Source organism: Marmota monax, unplaced genomic scaffold (genome assembly GCF_021218885.2).
Source record: "Marmota monax isolate L192 unplaced genomic scaffold, Marmota_monax_Labrador192_F-V1.1 WCK01_AAM20220418_F8-fsc00068, whole genome shotgun sequence".
In the NCBI taxonomy this organism is placed as follows: domain Eukaryota; kingdom Metazoa; phylum Chordata; class Mammalia; order Rodentia; family Sciuridae; genus Marmota; species Marmota monax.
In genome coordinates, this window is record NW_026692352.1 from 2,502,508 (window position 1) to 2,520,341 (window position 17,834).

Genomic DNA, 17,834 nt, shown 5'->3' on the forward strand with positions numbered 1-17,834 from the left:
CCCAATTTCCCTAACAAAGCTCTGGGGCCCATCCACAGATGCTGGGAACCTCCATCTATAAACCTCCATTTTGGAGCCTTAGGAGACTCTAGGCCCAAAAACATTCTGCCATAGACTTATTCCCTCCATCCTGGAACCCATCTCTTACCTCAGTTACTATTAAACAAGGAATGAACCTCAAGAGTAGAAAGGTTAGCCCAGGTTGTTGGCAAAAGAAAAAAAAATTTTATTTTCATTTGAAATAAAATGTACAACCAGAAGAGCTCAGGGTCTGGGGTAATAGGGAGTTATACACCAGGGAGCCTGTGTTGTGGTAGGGAACTGTGCCTCTTGATCCCTCTACCCCATATCTTTGCAAGGAGGAAGGGTATATAGGCTAGTGATTTCAGAAGGGAAGAGAAACACATGCCGTGCTGGTGCTTTTTCTGGAACAGGTCATCCTTCAGGTATAGACCACTTCCATCAGATGATGTCAGAAGCACACTGGCAGAGCCATTGGAGATCACACACTGCCACCTCCCCCCATCATACACATGGACACACTGAGGCTCAGATAGGTAAGGATACAAACCTTAGGGCCCACACCAGACTAAAGAAGTGAAGTCAGGACTAAAACACCTGGGCAAACCCAGCAGGGGACTACAGCCACAGGCCTAAATATGCATGGAAGATTATCAGGTTCTAGTCAAGTGAATGACCTGGAGAGAAATGGCTATGGTTTTGAAGCTGCAGCCACTGCTCAGCAGTCCCTAACCTCAGTGAGAGGTGGCTAGGTATAAGCCAAAAATTGGATGGTGGTCATAAACCTCTGAACTTTTTTTAGCACCAAGTGGTGGAGCTCTCCTTCCAGCTCAGCTTCTTGGGGCCTGTCAGTTTAGACTGACGTTACTTGAAGGCCCCTGTGGCTGTGTGAGGGTTGAGGAGGAGAAGCCAGAGATGCTGGGGTCAGCCTTGTCCTATGCCCTTCTTCCCTCTCCCCCATTTCAGAAGGACCCAGGAGGACACGGGTATGGGGAAGGCCAGAGTGGTTTCTTGTTTCTAGGCAGTGGGCTACTTTCTCCCAGCAGCAGAGGTGTTAGAATCGCTTTTCCTCTGGTTGAGAGGTTATGAGCAGCTCTTTGTTCCCGAAGTCCCACCAGGCTGTCATGTGGAATGCCATGTTGGTTAGAACGACAGTGTACTCCAGGATGGCAAAGATGGTGTATACTGTTTTAAGGACACAAGTAACCTCCTGTTACTTCCTTTTAGGAGCCTCTTAAATCACCAACCCACTACAGAGAAATAATAGTAGTCAGCCAGTACCCAAGACTATTGCCCACTCTCAAAAACATCACAACTGCCCCAAAGACACTTATGACCATCTATGGATCCTAGCCTGGCCTCACCTCCAGCCTCACAATACATGTTGTGTCGAAAGTAGACAGCCAGTGCCGAGAAGAAGGAGACGAAGTTGATGATGAAGAGCCGCTGTTTCCAGCTGTAGGACTTGCGATCCTAGGGGGTGGGCTGTCTGATCACTCTGCAGCTTATTGGGTATATGTGGGTAGCTTCCCCTCTTAGCCCCAGCTTCTAAGGGCTGGGCCTTCCCTCCCTTGGTTCCCATAGTGGTCATAGAAGGGGGCAGAGGCATGGGCAGCAGGAATGACAAGTATGTTCACATCCCTGATGAGCCCTGCCTCTTCCATTTCAGAGGGATGGAGTATAAAAGTTACATGGAGTCACCCACCAACCCAACACTCCTCAGATACTTTGTGTGGCAAAGAATGGCATGTGTATGGGTGGGTGGAATCTAGACTGCAGTACCCTGACACTGTCCCTAAGCCACTAGAGCCTGTCTGCTACTTACTCATTTTACCCCTATTTGGAGTCTCCATTTCTTCTATTCTAATCTCCTTTACTACCCAAACATAATCCTAGATTCTGACAAATAAGCCACTTTTAACTTGTTTCCATGCCTCAGCCCCAAACCCAGTACCCCTCTGCCAGGGTTTCTAGAACTCCAGTTCCCACCCCATCATTACCAGCATCCTGAGGACAGATGTTCTTGATTTTCTTCTGGGCCCCGTGGAGCCAAGTAGGGTAGACCGTACCTCCTGACTTACTGTGTGCTTCTTGGTCAGCCGCCAGAGAATGCAGGTGAGGAGCATGTGACCGAGGGAAGCAGCGATGAACACAATGAAAGCATTTTCATGGACGGCTGGAGGGAGAGAGGAGGATGGGGAGCACACACAACCAGCAGCGCCCTCACCCTTCCACAGGAAGGTTTGTATGTGAGAAGGGGTGGGCTCTGTCCCTTTCCCAAACCCTCTTCCACCCCTCCACCGTGGGAGCACCCACTGAAGTCCTCAGAGGAGGAGACATAGGTGAGCACTAATAGTGCGAGGTTCTCCACGACGTTGAGGCCAAAGTTGAGGCGGCAGAGCAGGCGGTAGCCAGGACACGGGGAGGCACAGCTGAGGTAGTGGTTCCAGTAGGCGAAGGCCGCCAAGAAGCGGGGTGCTGAGTGTAGGCCAATGCAGAAGCGCCACACATAGCGCTGGGGCACCTCTCCGCCGATGGCTGAGCTCACCGAGGGTAGATAATTGGGCACCTAGAAAGTTGTGACTGGTCCGGGCATGTCCTCCACTGGTCCTGCCCACCCAATCTATCACAGTCACGGGCTCTGCTCCAGCCCCTTCCCTTCCAGGAAGTCTTCTTTTAAGTGCTCCCAGAGCTCTCCCAAGAGACCTTCCCTTCCAGGTCATGGGCCCAGGGTGCTGGGTTTTTATTCCCCAGCCAGACTGAGATTTGTGCAAGGGCAGGGCAGGCATATTCTATCTCCCCACAAACTGGAACCTGCACATTTGGACAGGTGTGTAGATGGGTTCAAATGCTCCTATGCCCATAGCTTAGAGCTGTGTCTCAGAAAAGACCCCAGGGGAGTCCCAGGAATCCAAGACTCTAGAATTAGTCCTGAGGACAGAGATGTCACAGACTCTCTGACCTTCCTTAGAACAGGGCTACCTAGCTGAGCTGTTCCTCTCACTGCTTCCAGTTCCACTTATTCTTCAGGGTAAATGTGCCCAGGTGGTAGAGGGTGCTGAGAGATCCTGAGGGAGCTAGGCAAGAAGGGTACCCCTATACTGATCATGTTTAAGAAAGTGGATGCTTCTAACCTGATATAGTCTGAGAAAATGACCCTGTTCTTGTGCATCTCCCTATCCATCTTTCTCAATACCTGGAGCTCCTCCTTCCTTAAGGAAATGCAACCTCATTGTAGGCTGAGAAAAGGGGAGGCTTCAAGGACTGGTATTGCTTGTATGAGCAGTGAAACAATATGGGACAAGTGAACAGTACTTGAGATGGAAACAGGAATGGGAGGAGGATCTCTTAATACATTCTGGCCTACAGCAATGCTTTGCAAACTAAGTACAACTCACTGGGAAGATGTGTGAAAATGCAGGTTTTGAAACCTGAGCACCTGCATTTTTAAAAGTTTCCAAGACTGGAAGTTACCAGTTCATTGCCCACACTTTTCATGGCACTTTTGTTGTTGTTGTTGTTGTTTGGTTTGGTTTGGTACCAGGGATTGAACCCAGGGGTATTTAACCACTAAGCCACATCCCCAGCAATTATTTATTTATTTATTTATTTATTTAGTGAGAGGGTCTCACTAAGTAGCTGAGGCTGGCCTCGAACTTGCAGTCCTTCTGCCTTGGCCTCCCAAATTGTTGGGATTACAGGCATGCACTACCACACCCAGCTTCCATGACATTTTTAGACTCTCAACAAGAGCCAGGGCAGTGTCAGAAATCCAGTGACCCAGCAAGGGAATGAACTTGTTCTCTTGAAGGAATAAGTCTTCAGAGATGGAGCTCTGAAAAACTATTCCTTTCCTCTAGTGGAATGGATCTACAGACTATTGGGAAGGTAGGCAAAATTAGAGACAGCTCACAGGGGAGGGGTGGGCCTGAGGAAGGGTTCAAGTCAGGGACTTCACGGCCTCCGTAAAAAATGTGTGGAGGAAGCTAAGTATAGCACTGTCAAGTTCAGCTCTGTCACAGGAAACTTAGTACAGAGTTCTCCAAGAAGAGACACTGCTCTCAAGGCCATGGCTTGAGTAATCAGTGCAGAGGCAGCAGGAGGCTTTAGAACTTCATAAAGATGGGTCTGTATCCAAGCTTATCTGGGGGACCTTGAGCAAGGCACTTCACCTCTCTGAGTTCCAATTTCTTCATTGGTAACCCGGGTATAACACCACTAACCTGCAGAGTGATTATGAATTCTAAATGTAAGGTATGCAAAGCATCTGTAGTGTCTGGCACATAGTGGGTACGATAAATGACAGATTTCAGAAGATAGACTTCTCTGAAATGCCTGCAGGCTTTTCTCTGAAAAGACTGGCCACTGTGAGTCAAGTGGCCAGTCAGCCAGGCCTGTTTATGGGTTGAGAGGCAGGACACCAGATACAGTGAGACCTCCAAGTCTCCTTACTTTTTTTTTTTTTTTTTTTTTGGTGTGTGTGTGTGTACAGTGCTGGGGATTGAACCCAAGGCCTTGTACATGTGGAACAGGCACTCAACTAACTGAACTATATCCCCAGGCCCGCCTGACTTGATTTTTGAGCCTCTCCATTACTCTCAGTTCGGTTAATGAGTGTTGCCTTTTCTTCCTGGAATATTTATTCTGAAGATTGCTCCCTAATCTCAGCTACTTTAAGAGGAATAGGACCAGTACCTAAGCCTGACTGGAAGAGCTCAAAGCACTCAAAAGTGATGAGTCCTTTCTGATGCTGGGAACAAGTACTGGGTAGAGATGATGGAGAATTGGGGGGAGACCTTGGGGAGAAGTGAAAAGTTAGAGCCTTGTGACTGCATTCTGTTTTCACAAAATCCTCTCAGATTAGGATGAGAATCTAAGAGCAGGGATTGTCTCTTCACACACAGGGGCACATGCGTGCACACTCACATATGCACAAACAAAATCAAGTATGTATATATATACCCCACCTCCACCCCACCCCCATTCCCAGCACATAAGTTGCTCACTCACCAACGGTGCCAGCAATAAGCAACAGCAAGATCTATCAGAGACCAGATACACAGCTCACTCCAAACCTCTCCATGAGCCCAGAGCTAAAAGTACTGAGAAATGGGTAGAAAACCCCTTTCTTTCTTTTTTTTTTTTTGGCAGTACTGGGGATTGAACCCAGGGCCTTGTGCATGGAAGGTAAGCACTCTACCAACTGAGCTATATCCCTAGCCCCTGATAGAAAACCCCTTTCTAACAGGGCAGGAGATCAGAAACTCACAAAGTGGGGTTTCTAAGAATTCCCCAGGTTTTTACCATTAGAGATCCATTTCTTTGGTCTCAGATTAAAAGTCCTCCCCAAATTATAAATGACTTTTTCTACCTGCCTTGCTGCCTCCTCATCCCTTGCCAACTAAACAAAAATTTTAATTCCTGTCAATCCTATTTCCTTTTCCTCTCTGGACTCCATCCTCTTTCCTTTCTAACCTCATGGTCTCCATCTTAGCTCTGGTCTCCAATAGTATGAGTCACTACACTAGCATCCCTATTCTTGTATCAACCCTTAAATCTGTTCTCCACTCAGGAGCTGAGATGATCTTCTAAAGGACAAATCTAATCATATCCCTTTTCCTGCTTAAAATCTTTCCAAAGCTCCCCATTGCCCTCTGGATAAAATCCAAAGCTGTCGGCCTGGCATTCACAAAGATCCTTCTTCACATCCCCCTATCTCCCACAAACAATGCCCCCTCCTATAGAAAGTCAGACTTCCCCAACATCCAAGCTGGGTTAGGTGCTTCCTCTGATCCCTGAAAACCTTCATTCCCTTTTATTGCAAGAATCCCAACTCACTATATTTCAACTGTGCCCAAGGACTGTCTCTTGCAGGAATGAGATGCTGAGAACAAGTCCATTTTCACCTCCATGTCCCTGACATAGAACTTCTACCCCTGGTCCCTCAGGAAAGATCTAGTGAACTGATCTGGAAAGCAAGAAGTCCATCCAGATTTCCAGCTAGCAGAGCCCTGAGTGTACCCCACAGGCTGTGGGGCTAGGGCTGCTCGTGGAGAAACAAAGCTTGAGAATCCTAGAGTAGGGCTAAGCCACCTGTTACTTTTGGCTCTGGGCCTCACTGTACCTTCTCATTACTGGCTTCCTTTGTAGTCTGGTCTTTTTTCAGCTACCTCTCCCTCTCGTGATCTCTCCTGGCCAGTCCTCCAACCCCTTCCCTTCTCTCCTACATCAACCTCCCAGACCCCAACTCCATTTGAACGTTCTTTCTTTCTTTTTTTTTTCCTTTTTGTTTGTACTGGGGATTGAACTTGAACTCAGGGGCACTTAACCACATCCCCAGCCCTTTTATTTAAGTTAGAGACAGAATCTTGCTAAATTGCTTAGGACCTTGCTAAGTTGCTGAGGCAGGCTTTGAACTTGTGATCCTCCTGTCTTAGCCTCCTGAGCCACTGGGATTATAGGTATGCACCACCACGTCCAGCTCCTTTGGACTTTGTATAATCCTCTTCCAATTCCAATTCGTGGAGGACTGTGACTCTACAGACACTATGAATCTCTACTGCCAAATTCTCTATCCCTCTCTGACCCTCTAGTTCTCTCCTACTCTCTAATCCTGCCTCACCACGATCTCTTACCCTGGCCCTGACCCAAGTGCTAAGGAGCCTGGCACTCACCCCACAGTCAGTGGCCACTGTGTACTCAAAGTGGAACACCAGGGACCAGATGATGCAGAAGAAGAAGCCGAACGCAGGGAAAGTGATGACCCACCAGACCATGGCTGTGAAGCGGAGCTGGAACACAGTCCCATCGGGGTCCAAGGGCTGGGAGGCCGCAGAGAACATCCTGTAGGAAGTGGCCCAAGAAGGGCAAGGGACACAACTTTGGGCCTGGTGAAATATCTGGGCTTGGGAAAGTGGGGCCTTTTCCAGAGCTGGTTCCTCAGAGTATAGGGAAGAGCCAGAGCTGGTTCCTCAGAGTATAGGGAAGAGCCAGAGCAGAAATGGTAGAAAGGACACAAGGGGGGAAAGGAAGACTGCCAAGGAACAGTGGGAGATGGGACAGGAGCAACTTTTGGGAATCTGCTGGTACACTGAGAATCTAGGTTCACCTCTTGAAGAACCTGGGCAATAGAAGCTTCCAGGGGACAGGACCTGGGAGTCCTGATGACTCACCTCACTCTCACGACCTCACAGTCACTAAGGAGAAGGATCAGAAGTAGAAAGGTTATTATTCCCATCCCACAGAAGGAAAGACTGAGGTCCAGAACTATACAGGATCAAACACTAGGACTAAGATCTCTTGCCACTGGACAGCTTAAGGCTCTACATCAAGACCTCCTTCAAGCCAAGTAACCTGGACAAAGAACCTTTGGCTTGAACTGGTAAAGCCCTCCCACTCACCCCGTCTGACCACATTCCTCCTCCTCACCCAAGTTCAACTAGGAACAATGGGAGTGTCTAGAACCTATTTCAGTGGGGCCATAGGCTACCAGACCTCCCACCCCCAGGCTCTGAATGAGCAAAGCCTCAGGCCATCAGCACCCTGAACTCAGAATATCAGGGTTCTTGTGAAGGTTCAAACTCCCATCTCCCCATCTAAGAAGACCACGTCACCCAATCCAAAGATGGGGGAATCTGAGGGTCATAGAAACTTTCTCCACTCAGCATCAGCCTGCTGTGCTGAGCCAGACCCAGGAAGATTCTGTCCAGGTCAGACAAAAACCCAGAGAGCTGGGCTTTACCTCTCCCTATCCCTCCCTGCACCTGCTAATGCCCCACCACCATGACCCCTCAAGCTGGCTCCCTTCTGAGGCAGACAGAGATGGCTTTGTAAAAGGCCTAAGATCAGATCTCCCCTGGGGACTTATACTTCCCTTCATTAAGGAGACCCCAGTCTACTAGTCCAGCTACTCATCAGGGATGGGGTAGGGGTGGGGGCTCACTAAGCAACACTCACACTGGGTGCTGAAGAATCCGGGGCTTGAGTTGAGGGCTCTAGCCAGACTGAGACTGCTCTAAGACAGGAGGGTCCCACCCCTAGCTCCTCAGGGCCTGCCCTCCCGCCCACAGAGCCTAGTTCTCCACAGCTGCCCAGGCACACAGCCTTCCCAGGATCAACAAGGCCACATCATAAATCCCGGAACACTCTGCAACGGTTAAGAAGTGATAGTGGCTGAGGTCAGTCCACTGCAGCTTCTTTGCCGGGGTGGGGGTGGGGACCTCTCTGAGGGTTGTAACCAGGGATGCATGCAGGTTTCTAGAAAAGAGAAAAAACAGAATTGGATCTGGCCCTTTTTGACTGGAGCAAAACCAAGTATGTATGTTATGCCCCATTAGAGAACTGGCTAATCTGTGATAATAATAATAGAATCATAGGATTCAAAAGAATCTAGGCAGATCTGAATATGAAACATCAGTGTCCTGCCTGTACCTATGGGGAAACAGCTAATGGCAACTCAGGCTGCATCAACAGATATCTAACAGCCAGTAATAGGAATGAATAATCTTACTTTCACCTATACTACCCAGGCTACCTGAAGTCCCATGCCCAGATCAAGGCCCAACACAGAGAAAATAGTTACCAACTAGGTCAAATCCAAGGGTATGTTCAAGGTGGGGAGAAGCCTAGAGGCCACGTCCTGTGTGTGTTGCCTGAAGAAACTATAGTTATGCTATCTAAAAAGACCTCCTAAGGAGCCAGGATTATAGCACACTCCAATAATTCCAACGACTCAGGAGGGTGAGGCAGAAGTTCAAAGCTAGTCTTAGCAACTTTGTGAGACCCTGTCTCAAATTTTTAAAAAATTTTAAAAAGGGCTGGGGATGTAGCTCAGTGACAGAGTGCCCCTGAGTTCAATTACCAGCACCTAGCACCACACACATACACGACACAGCCCCACTGTTGTCTTCTCGATCTCTGCAGGTTGACTTAAAGCCAAAATAAGAGAGTAGTTCCATGGCTATCAAAGCAGAGCTAGGGTCAGGATAGAGACTTACAGAAAGGAAAAAAGAAGAAAAAAAAAAAATCCTATGCTCATTATAAGAAAGAGATTGTTGCCAGGTGCAGTGGCACATACTTGTAATCCCAGCAGCTAGGGAAGCTAAGGCAGGAGAATCACTAGTTCAAAGCCAGCCTCAATAACTTAGTGATGCACTAAGCAATTCAATGAGACCCTATCTCTAATAAAATATAAAAAAGGGCTGGAGATGTGGCTCAGTAGTCAAGTGCCCTTGGGTTCAATCCCTGGTACCAAAAAAAAAAAAAAAGAGAGAGAGAGAGAGAGAGAGGAGAGAGAGACTGTTACTTCTAAGCCGCCTTAGAAAAGGTTACCTGAAAATGAAGGAAGCCCCATCACAGGGCATGTGCAAGCAGAGGAAAAGTTGTTAATTATAGATGTGTTGTGCTAGGTTGCTTTCTTCACTCCTTGGTTTGGCCATTCCTGGGATATTCTACTTTTGGGGGTGGGGGAGGTATTGAGGAATTGAACCCAAGGGAGTTTTAACAATGAGCTACATTCCTAGCCATTTTCATTTCTTTATTTTATTTTTCTTATTTTTATTTATTTATTTTTGGTGGGGATTTAACTCAGGGGCACTTGATCACTGAGCCACATTCCCCAACCCCATTTTGTATTTTATTTAGAGACAAGGACTCATTGAGTTGCTTAGAACCTTGCTTTTGCTGAGGTTGGCTTTGAACTGGTGATCCTCCTAACTCAGCCTCCTGAGCTGCTGGAATTACAGGCATGCGCCACCAGGCTTGGCTCCTGGAATATTCCAGATGGGAAATCCAAAGCATATATGAAAAGTGGGATCCAACAGGCCTACTACTGCTCCAGATGACCAGGTAACCTTCAACAACTACCTATGCCTTAGTTTCCCAACAGGTATGCCAAGAGTAGGTAACAGGTATACAAAGTATGCTGAGGTTATCTATCCTATTAGCCCTCAGGGCCAGCCACAAGTGTCAGTGCAAACAGCCTACTCAGTTTAATGCTATATGTTGTATAAATATTATATATTTTTTTTAGACTATGACTGCTTTATACCACGTCTTCCTTTTCCTGTGGCATTAGGTTGGGGGGGTCCTATCCATTTATTCAACAAATACATTCTGACTCAGATGCATTATCTACCCTCAAGGAGATCCTGGTCTGGTGTGGAAGATAGACACAAATATATAAGTATATGAAAGATAACACAGGGAACTGTAAGCACCCAGAAAAGGGAGTTATAAGTTTGTCCCAAAGGGAAGGCTTTCTGGAGGAGAAGACATCTTGGTAGAGTTCTGCTGGATGAACTAGAGTTGGCCAGAGTAATGGGAACACTGATGCATTATCTGAAACAAGCACTAAGTCAGAAAAGAGTAATCCTGGGGCTGGGGATGTGGCTCAAGCGGTAACGCGCTCGCCTGGCATGCGTGCGGCCCGGGTTCGATCCTCAGCACCACATACAAACAAAGATGTTGTGTCCGCCGAAAACTAGAAAATAAATACTGAAAAATTCTCTCTCTCTTCTCCCTCTCTCTCTCACACTCTCTCTTTAAAAAAAAAGAAAAGAAAAGAAAAGAAAAGAGTAATCCTCTCCCTCAGATCACCTGGTCACTCCTTTTCCTTCCAGTCCTATTCCTTCTGATAGCTCCTAGCAACAGGTCTCATCAGACTAAGTGCCTATACTCAAAGACTCATGCCTATCCACTGACAAATCTGAGGGAAAACTTCATGTCATATGAACAAAAGAAGTGGGTTCCATCCCAAACTCCTAACCAGACCTCTCTGCTACTTCTTCCTCTTTCTCTGAAGCAGATGCTCTTTTAGGTCCACAACTTCCTATAAAGGAAGTTAGCTGAGGGCCTTCAAAACTCTCTCAGAAACTAGCCCAAGAGTCCATGTTCAGGCCCTGGTTTTTCACCTAGAGTCCCAAGGATAACTTCATCTCCTGCCCGCCTTCCTCTCTAACAATCTCTTCTTCCTCATTCTCCTGACCCTCACCCTTCACATTCCCCAAACTACTTTCTCATCTTTGCAATATCTAGAGCTCTACACTAGCCCTGGAAAAGGAGTATGACAGGAATCATCAACCTCACTATTTAATTTTTTAGTACTGGAGATTGAACCTGGGGGTGCTTTACCACCAAGCTACATCCCCAGTCCTTTTTATTTTAAGACAGGGTCTCACCAAGTTGCTGAGGCTGGCCTTGAACTTTCAAGCCTCCCGCCTCATTCTCTCAAGTCATTGGGATTACAGTTATGGGCCACTGTACCTGGCTCAACCTCACTTCAGACATGGGTAACTGAAGCTCTGGGTCTCAGTGGATTAATTAAGAACATAGCAGAGGTTAATGCAAGTCTCACCCTATTTACTCTGATATCCTACAGAGAAAGAACTCTCCTATCTTCATGGCCCAGACACCCCATATTCCCATCCAGAGGGTAGATGACAATTGGTGGAGCCTCAGTGCTCATGAGACCCACCCCAGAACATATAATACATGCACATAATTGGGTTCCCATATAGACAGGCACTGATAAGAGTTTCTTTTACATATATACCCCACTCAAAGCCATTATATATAGTTATATCACTCACACACATAAACATACACATACATATACAGAATCACATTCTCAAAAAGACAGGCACAAGCCCACAGTGCCACTATGAGACCCAAAATGCCTTCAGTCCTGTTCTGTTTACATTCCAGCAAATGCTGGGGCTCCTGAATGTGTCCTCTTTGAAGTAATGATTGAGTTGTGGGTTTGGGGGCTGCCCAATTTCAGTGGCCCCAGTCCCTAGAACCTTCATGGAAGGTGGAGGGAGTCTAATCCTTGAGACCTCAATTTTCAGGTAACCCCTCCACAAGAAGTCCAGTATATTTGATGGACCCTACTGGAAAGCTGGTTAATCCTATCAAAATAAAATCAGGATCCAAAATAGATCAAGATGGGCCTGAATATGAGGTATGAGTGCCCCCGAAGCCCTACCCCACAGTGTGTGGCCGTTGTCTCCTTGAAGTGGAAGAGCAGGGACCAGAGGATGCAGAAGAGGAAGGCGATAAATGGACAGCAGACCGTGACCAGGACCACCAGGGTGAAGCGGAGCCGAACCAGGATCCCATCCCGATCCAGTGGCAGTGGGACCTGGTACATCTTGTCAGACCTGGGGATGGAGTGGTGTGCTGTCAGGGCCCCATACAGCAGGCTGGGACTCAGTGAAGTTAGCCCTTGTGTTCAGGTGGGGCGTCTGAGAATAATGTTTCCTAAATTTGGACAGCTTCCGCCATGGATAAGGAAGACTGACTCAGAATCCCAAGACAACACTCAAACTCAATTTCAGAGGGAAGACAATGAACCCAATCTAGAGTAGGATGAAGCTTGAACAGATTGGGAGACCTTCTCCTCACTCCTCTGCCTGGCTTCTAGGACTACAGAAGCTAGTTTATCTAGTCTCTTGTTTCTACAACCAACCAGTGGACAGAATAGCCCATCTCCTCCCCAAAGCCTCTGAGCCTAAGGCCAAGTCTCCAGGCTTCACCCACTGGCTCAGAGCCCTCCTGCACCCTCAGTCCCTTCTGTGTGCAGGCAAAGCAGTTCACAGCATTAGGGCCTCTATGGAAGCTGAGAGAACCTCAAACTCCTGTTTGTCCCTGCCTATTGCCTCACGTGCTCTGAGGGTGAAAGGCTTTGCAGAATCAGGCCTGGCATTAGTCTAGGTTTGCTGTTTGCAGGAAAGAGTTGCTTGGTCAGCTTCTGGAGGCTTCTCAGTCCACCCTCTCCCTGAGACTACAGGAGAGCTCTTGAGGACTTGATTTTCCCCTCAAACAAGGGTATCTAAGGTCAAGAACCATTATAGCTAAAAAGAACACCAACAACACCATCAGTTAATAGCAGGGAAAATTAAGGCAGGTATCTACTCAAGGTCCTGTAGAAAGTAGATGGAGAGCCAGCAGTAGGGAGGTGCAGAGCCCTTGAAAAGTTTACACATGGCAACTCTGGCTCTTCTTTACCCCTTCCTCTCTGGGTCAGAGCTCTGGGCAGAAAATTCAGATTAAGACTGGAATGAGGGTGGGAAAAGAAGGAAGAAATAGAAAAACCAAATCCTACAGAGTTTAGCCAATCAGCCCACTTCCCACTGTAGTGATAGAGAAAATAAGATGCAGAGGGAGAAAGGCCTTTCTTCAAAGCTGGGCCTGAGCAAAACTATCTCTGGAATTTAGGCTTCTTGATGCCAAATTAGGGCTGGTTCCAGATACATTAAAAAAAAAAAAAACCTGCCCTTCTGGTCTCAAAGGCCTTGCCAAATCAAGTCCTAACTCTCCCTGGCCCCACCCACAGAAAGAACTTTGACCTGTTTAGGTTGGCATCCTGGCATTCCAGAACAATCCAGGTGGATAAGCTTCTGAATTCTCATCTACCTTCCCTTTATGCCAGGCCCAATCAGGCTGCCTGTCCCAATTTTTCAAGTTTCTTTTTCCCTTGGGTGGTAGGGAGGTGGTCAGGGATCTCCCCAAGGAGTTTAAAGTGGCTCTGGTACCTTCCCTAATCCAACACATTCCCTGGATCATCTCTACACGCCCTGGAAGTCCCTCAGGGCCCTAGTTGGAAAGCACCCCACCCAGTCCAAACCAAGACTCTACAGTTGCAGTATACCTAGTCCATCCTCCCAACATCCCTCTTCAAAGCCTGTAGCTCCAGGTCCCTCAGGAACCCCTGGGTTGATGAGGTTGTTTCAAGGGACAGTTTCCAAAACAAAAAAGGATAGTCTGTTCCAGTTTGTTCTTGGAGGTATGTCTGTCCTCTTTCTTAACTGTGTGATCTTGGGCAAGTCAACTAGGCACTCTGGGCCTGTTTCCACAATTGTGCAAGGAGGAGATCAGACGGTTTAGATTACTTTTAAGGGCTCTCCAATTTAGTCACACTGCTCTTCCACACCTCTGGACAGGGAGCTCACTACCTATAGTTTTGCCCCCCAGACAGCTTTAACTTCCTCACACATACTACTTAGTAGAAAACTGCTTGCTTAAGAGTATTCCTACCTCACATCCAAAGTTCCTAGAGATTTTTTTCAGCAGACACTCCCATCACATTTAATGGCTGCCTATAAGCACCCTGTTCAGCACTTAATAATATACATTGTTTCTTTCAATATAATTCCATGAAGTGGCACTATAGGCTGTGTTTCCATTTTACATAAGAGGAAAAGAGTTTAAGATGGTTAAAAACACTTACTCAAAGTCACAGGCTAATAACTGGCAGAGCTGAGATTCGAAACTAGTCTATGGGGTTCCAAGGCTACCCCATGCCTCCATCCGCAGCACCTGGGAGGAATCCTGACCAGGAGGCCCTGCAGAGTAAAGAAGGGAGAGCTTAATCCCTACACACCTCGCTCCACGCTGGGGAGGGGAAGGAAGGAGGTCAGTTCAGGACATCCGGACAGAAGCAGTTCCTGGGATACAGAGAGTGTGCGGGAAGAAGGCAGGCACCAGGACCCGAGAGATTCGGCCCGCTCCTGAAGCGGCTAGACCGCGTGGCCTAACTTCCCGAATGGGGCTGCCGCGCGGGCGGGTATAGCCATCCCTATACTTACCCAAGCACTAGTGACGAAGAGGCCGCACCAGCGCAGTACGGGAACTTGGGGGTTCCAGGAGAGAGGCCCCGCCGGGCCGGGGGCTAGCAGCTGGGGGCCTGCCGGAGCTGCAAGGGCGCGGGGCGGAGCCGGCGCGCGCGGGGCGGAACTTAGGGAGGAAACTGCTCCCCCACCGATTGTGGGCTCTTCCCGGCTTCTAGGGACCCAGACCCCTGGCTCTTCCCCCTTAATCTGGCGTCCCCACAAACCATGTCCCTCCAGCCCTGATCGGCCCCAGTAATTCTGCTTTAATGTTGTTGTTTTATTTTGTTGGTACCGGGGATTGACCCCAGGGGCACTTAAACGAGTGAGCCACATCCCCAGCCCTTTTTATTTTTTTATTTTGAGACAGGATCTCGCTAAATTGTTGAGGCTGGCTTTGAACTTGCGATCCTCCTGCCTCAGTTTCCCCAGTTGCTGGAATTACAGGCACGCGCCCGGCGCCACTAATTCTGGCAGCGTGAGGGCAGTCAGACATCTAGGAGTGAAGTGCTGGATAAGTTACTTTGTCACCTTACCTCTCGGCCGCGTCCCCATCACCTGTTGAAAGAACATAAAGTTAATCGAACAGGACCCCGATTTCTGTCATTCCCTGACCCCAGTTTCTCCTGTCTTCCACCCACATCCTAAATGAATTATCCCGTCTCGCCCTTCTGAAATATTAAGGCTGATTTGCCCCAGCTTCGGCGCCCCTCCTCCAAACCTTGCTCCTCTGAGCTGGTTGGGGCATTTCATTCTGGGGAAGAGCACCTTGCAGGCTCTGAGACCCTGTGAGGCTCACCCCGAAAATTCTGGGCCAGTGATGTTCCCACATTTGAACAGGAGAGGGCGCTCTGTCTTGTCTAACAAAAGCATAGGGAGAGAGGATCTGCCCAAGCCTTGGGTCTTCCCACAAAGAGGGTTGATCCCAGAAATCAACTCCCAGGTTCCTTCCCCAAGCTGGTCCCTGGCTCCTTTGCAAAGACCATTCTATTCCACAAGAACCGAGAATGAGGGAACAAAAGCAGTGCGTGGAGGATTTCTGAACTAGACAAGGTTAACATCACACCTTTCTCATTTAAATCCTCAAAGTAATAATTAACACGTTCTGAGCACTCACTATATCCCACTCACTTTTCTACATGTTATGTGTTATTTAATCTTCATAAAAATCCTGTGAAGTAGACACTATTAACATCTCCATTTTCCAATGGAAAATAGAAGGTACCTTACCTACTCAGCTAGTAAATATCAGAACCAGGATTCCATCCTGGCACCTGAGGTCATTCCCTCAATCACTATATACTGCTGGTCCCATAAGATAATTATAATTGCCACTTTGCAGAATGGGAGACAGGCTCAAATTTATCAACTTGCCAGAACTCTTTTTCATGCATTTAGTCTTGTTCATTCATGCCAGGCCCTCTCTGTGGTAGACACTTGTAGGGGACCCACAGACATATTTTAGACTCACTCGTTGAGACTTCAAACCTGGAGGGATGGTGTCTTGTTCTAAAATAAGACTTTAAATTCTCCCCACCCTGTTCTTTTTAAAAAAAATATGTATTTTTTAGTTGCACACAATATCTTTATTTTGTTTATTTTTATGTGGTGCTGAGGATTGAACCCAGGGCCTCTCACATGCTAGGTAAGCGCTCTACCACTGAGCCACAATCCCAGCCCACTACCCTGTACTTAAGAGTTAGGGCTCAGAGAAAAATGATTACTAAAACTCTACTTAAAAGAACCACTTCCATCTGATTTCAACAAATAAATTTTGGTTTTCTTAGAACTTTGTGTCATCCTCCTTGCCTTCCTTCACTCTGTATATGCCTGCTTCTGGCCCATTTGCCTGAACCCTGACATTCTCTAATCTTGCCTTTAATTCTCTGGTGACCTGGGCAATGTGGGCCCTTTTAGTCCTGAGCCTTAATTTCTCCGTCGTAAAATTGTTTTAGGACTATCTACATCATACAGTTGTTGTGAGAATCAGAGCAATGTGCCAGGCATGTGGAAGGCACCCAATGCATGGTGGTTATTAAACCAGATGTGTGAGCTGCAGTTTGAACTCATCCTGGCTGAGCCTTCTCTGAATGATCTGACCTTGGCTGTCACTGATTCACTCTAAATATGTTTCTTCTCCTGTCAGTTTGAAAGGAAGAATGGGTTCTTCCTATGTGCCAGGGACTTTATGTCCACTCTTTCATTTGATCCTCAATAAATCTGGTGAGGTAAATTTAATGAAATACATTTTATAGCTAAAGAAGTTGAATGACCACTTGAGCTTCTACTCTTGCCCTCATTCAATAGGCACTCAGTGTTTGCTGAACTGGCCTTTGTCCATTGTCCATGTAGCTGCTGCTGCACTTGAGGGTTCCTGGAATCTCTTGCCCTCCTGGTGAGGTTTGTCTGGAGTCTGTTTTAGTCACAATCACTGTATCACTCTCCCTTCCACACATACAGACTACACACTCCCAAGGAGACTGAATGTTCACGATGATGTTCCACCTCTAGTAGCAAGGTGGAAGTGTAGATGTAGGGGGCAGATGAGAGGATCAGAATATGGAAGTAATTGTCAAGGAAAGCTTCCTATAGGGGATCTCCTTCACTGGTCTCCTTGTCTTCATGTCTATCATCCTCCCCATTACAGCTAGACCAGCTCTAACCTAGGGCCTTGTGCACACGAAGCAAGCACTCTACCAACTGAGCTATATCCCCAGCCCCAACTCTGTATAGCTTTTAGGATAAGAGCAAATTCTTTAGTGTGGTATTTAATATTCTTCATGAACTGGCCATCCAATGTTTCAAGCACAAATTTTATATTCTAGTTATACTTCACTCTCCCATGAAGTTTTACTCAACTTTCTTTGTATCTCCCCCCAACCCCAACCTCAAACCCCAAACCCCATGATCTTCCCACAGCATTAGGTGCCTTTTACCAAACTTTATTAGGGCTCTGACCACAAAGTAGCAAAATAATTTGTTTCTGTCCCTTTCCCCACTTTTCTGGGAACTCATTTAAAGAGGGAAACTCCACCCATTTCATACATTCCTTGCATAGGTATATAGTAGGAACTCAGAAAATATTTTAATTTAATTGAAGTGTTTCACTTTTCTTTCTTTTTCCTGATCTGGGGATTGAACCCATGGATGTTTTACCACTGACCAACATCTCAGCCCTTTTTTCTTTTTGAGATAGGATCTATACTA

General features: G+C 47.2%; 2 protein-coding genes across 9 annotated transcripts in view; both read right to left on the bottom strand.

The window, feature by feature from the left end:
- The window catches only part of Stim1 (stromal interaction molecule 1), a 258,583-nt gene extending 244,221 nt beyond the window's left edge, over nucleotides 1–14,362 (bottom strand). The window contains exon 1 of the mRNA XM_046441805.2: nucleotides 14,249–14,362. The gene's annotated coding sequence lies outside the window, so the exon portion shown is untranslated. The remainder of the gene's footprint in view (nucleotides 1–14,248) is intronic.
- On the bottom strand, nucleotides 203–14,363 carry Pgap2 (post-GPI attachment to proteins 2). Of its 8 annotated transcripts, XM_058578506.1 has the most exons (8): nucleotides 8,603–11,983; nucleotides 7,978–8,277; nucleotides 7,194–7,217; nucleotides 6,696–6,864; nucleotides 2,338–2,590; nucleotides 2,022–2,197; nucleotides 1,386–1,494; nucleotides 203–1,206 (listed from the first exon to the last, which is right to left on the bottom strand). In XM_058578506.1, the coding sequence occupies exons 4-8, from the start codon at nucleotides 6,861–6,863 to the stop codon at nucleotides 1,076–1,078; spliced, it is 837 nt and encodes a 278-aa protein (XP_058434489.1). In that variant the 5' UTR covers nucleotide 6,864; nucleotides 7,194–7,217; nucleotides 7,978–8,277; nucleotides 8,603–11,983; the 3' UTR covers nucleotides 203–1,075. The 8 variants fall into 8 exon arrangements, with proteins under 8 accessions (XP_058434489.1, XP_046297765.1, XP_046297763.1 ...); XM_046441809.2 differs by lacking the exons at nucleotides 7,194–7,217; nucleotides 7,978–8,277; nucleotides 8,603–11,983 and adding exons at nucleotides 12,005–12,179; nucleotides 14,249–14,363 and having other exon boundaries at nucleotides 2,091–2,197; XM_046441807.2 differs by lacking the exons at nucleotides 7,194–7,217; nucleotides 7,978–8,277; nucleotides 8,603–11,983 and adding exons at nucleotides 12,005–12,179; nucleotides 14,249–14,363.
- Between the last annotated feature and the right edge of the window lie 3,471 nt (nucleotides 14,364–17,834).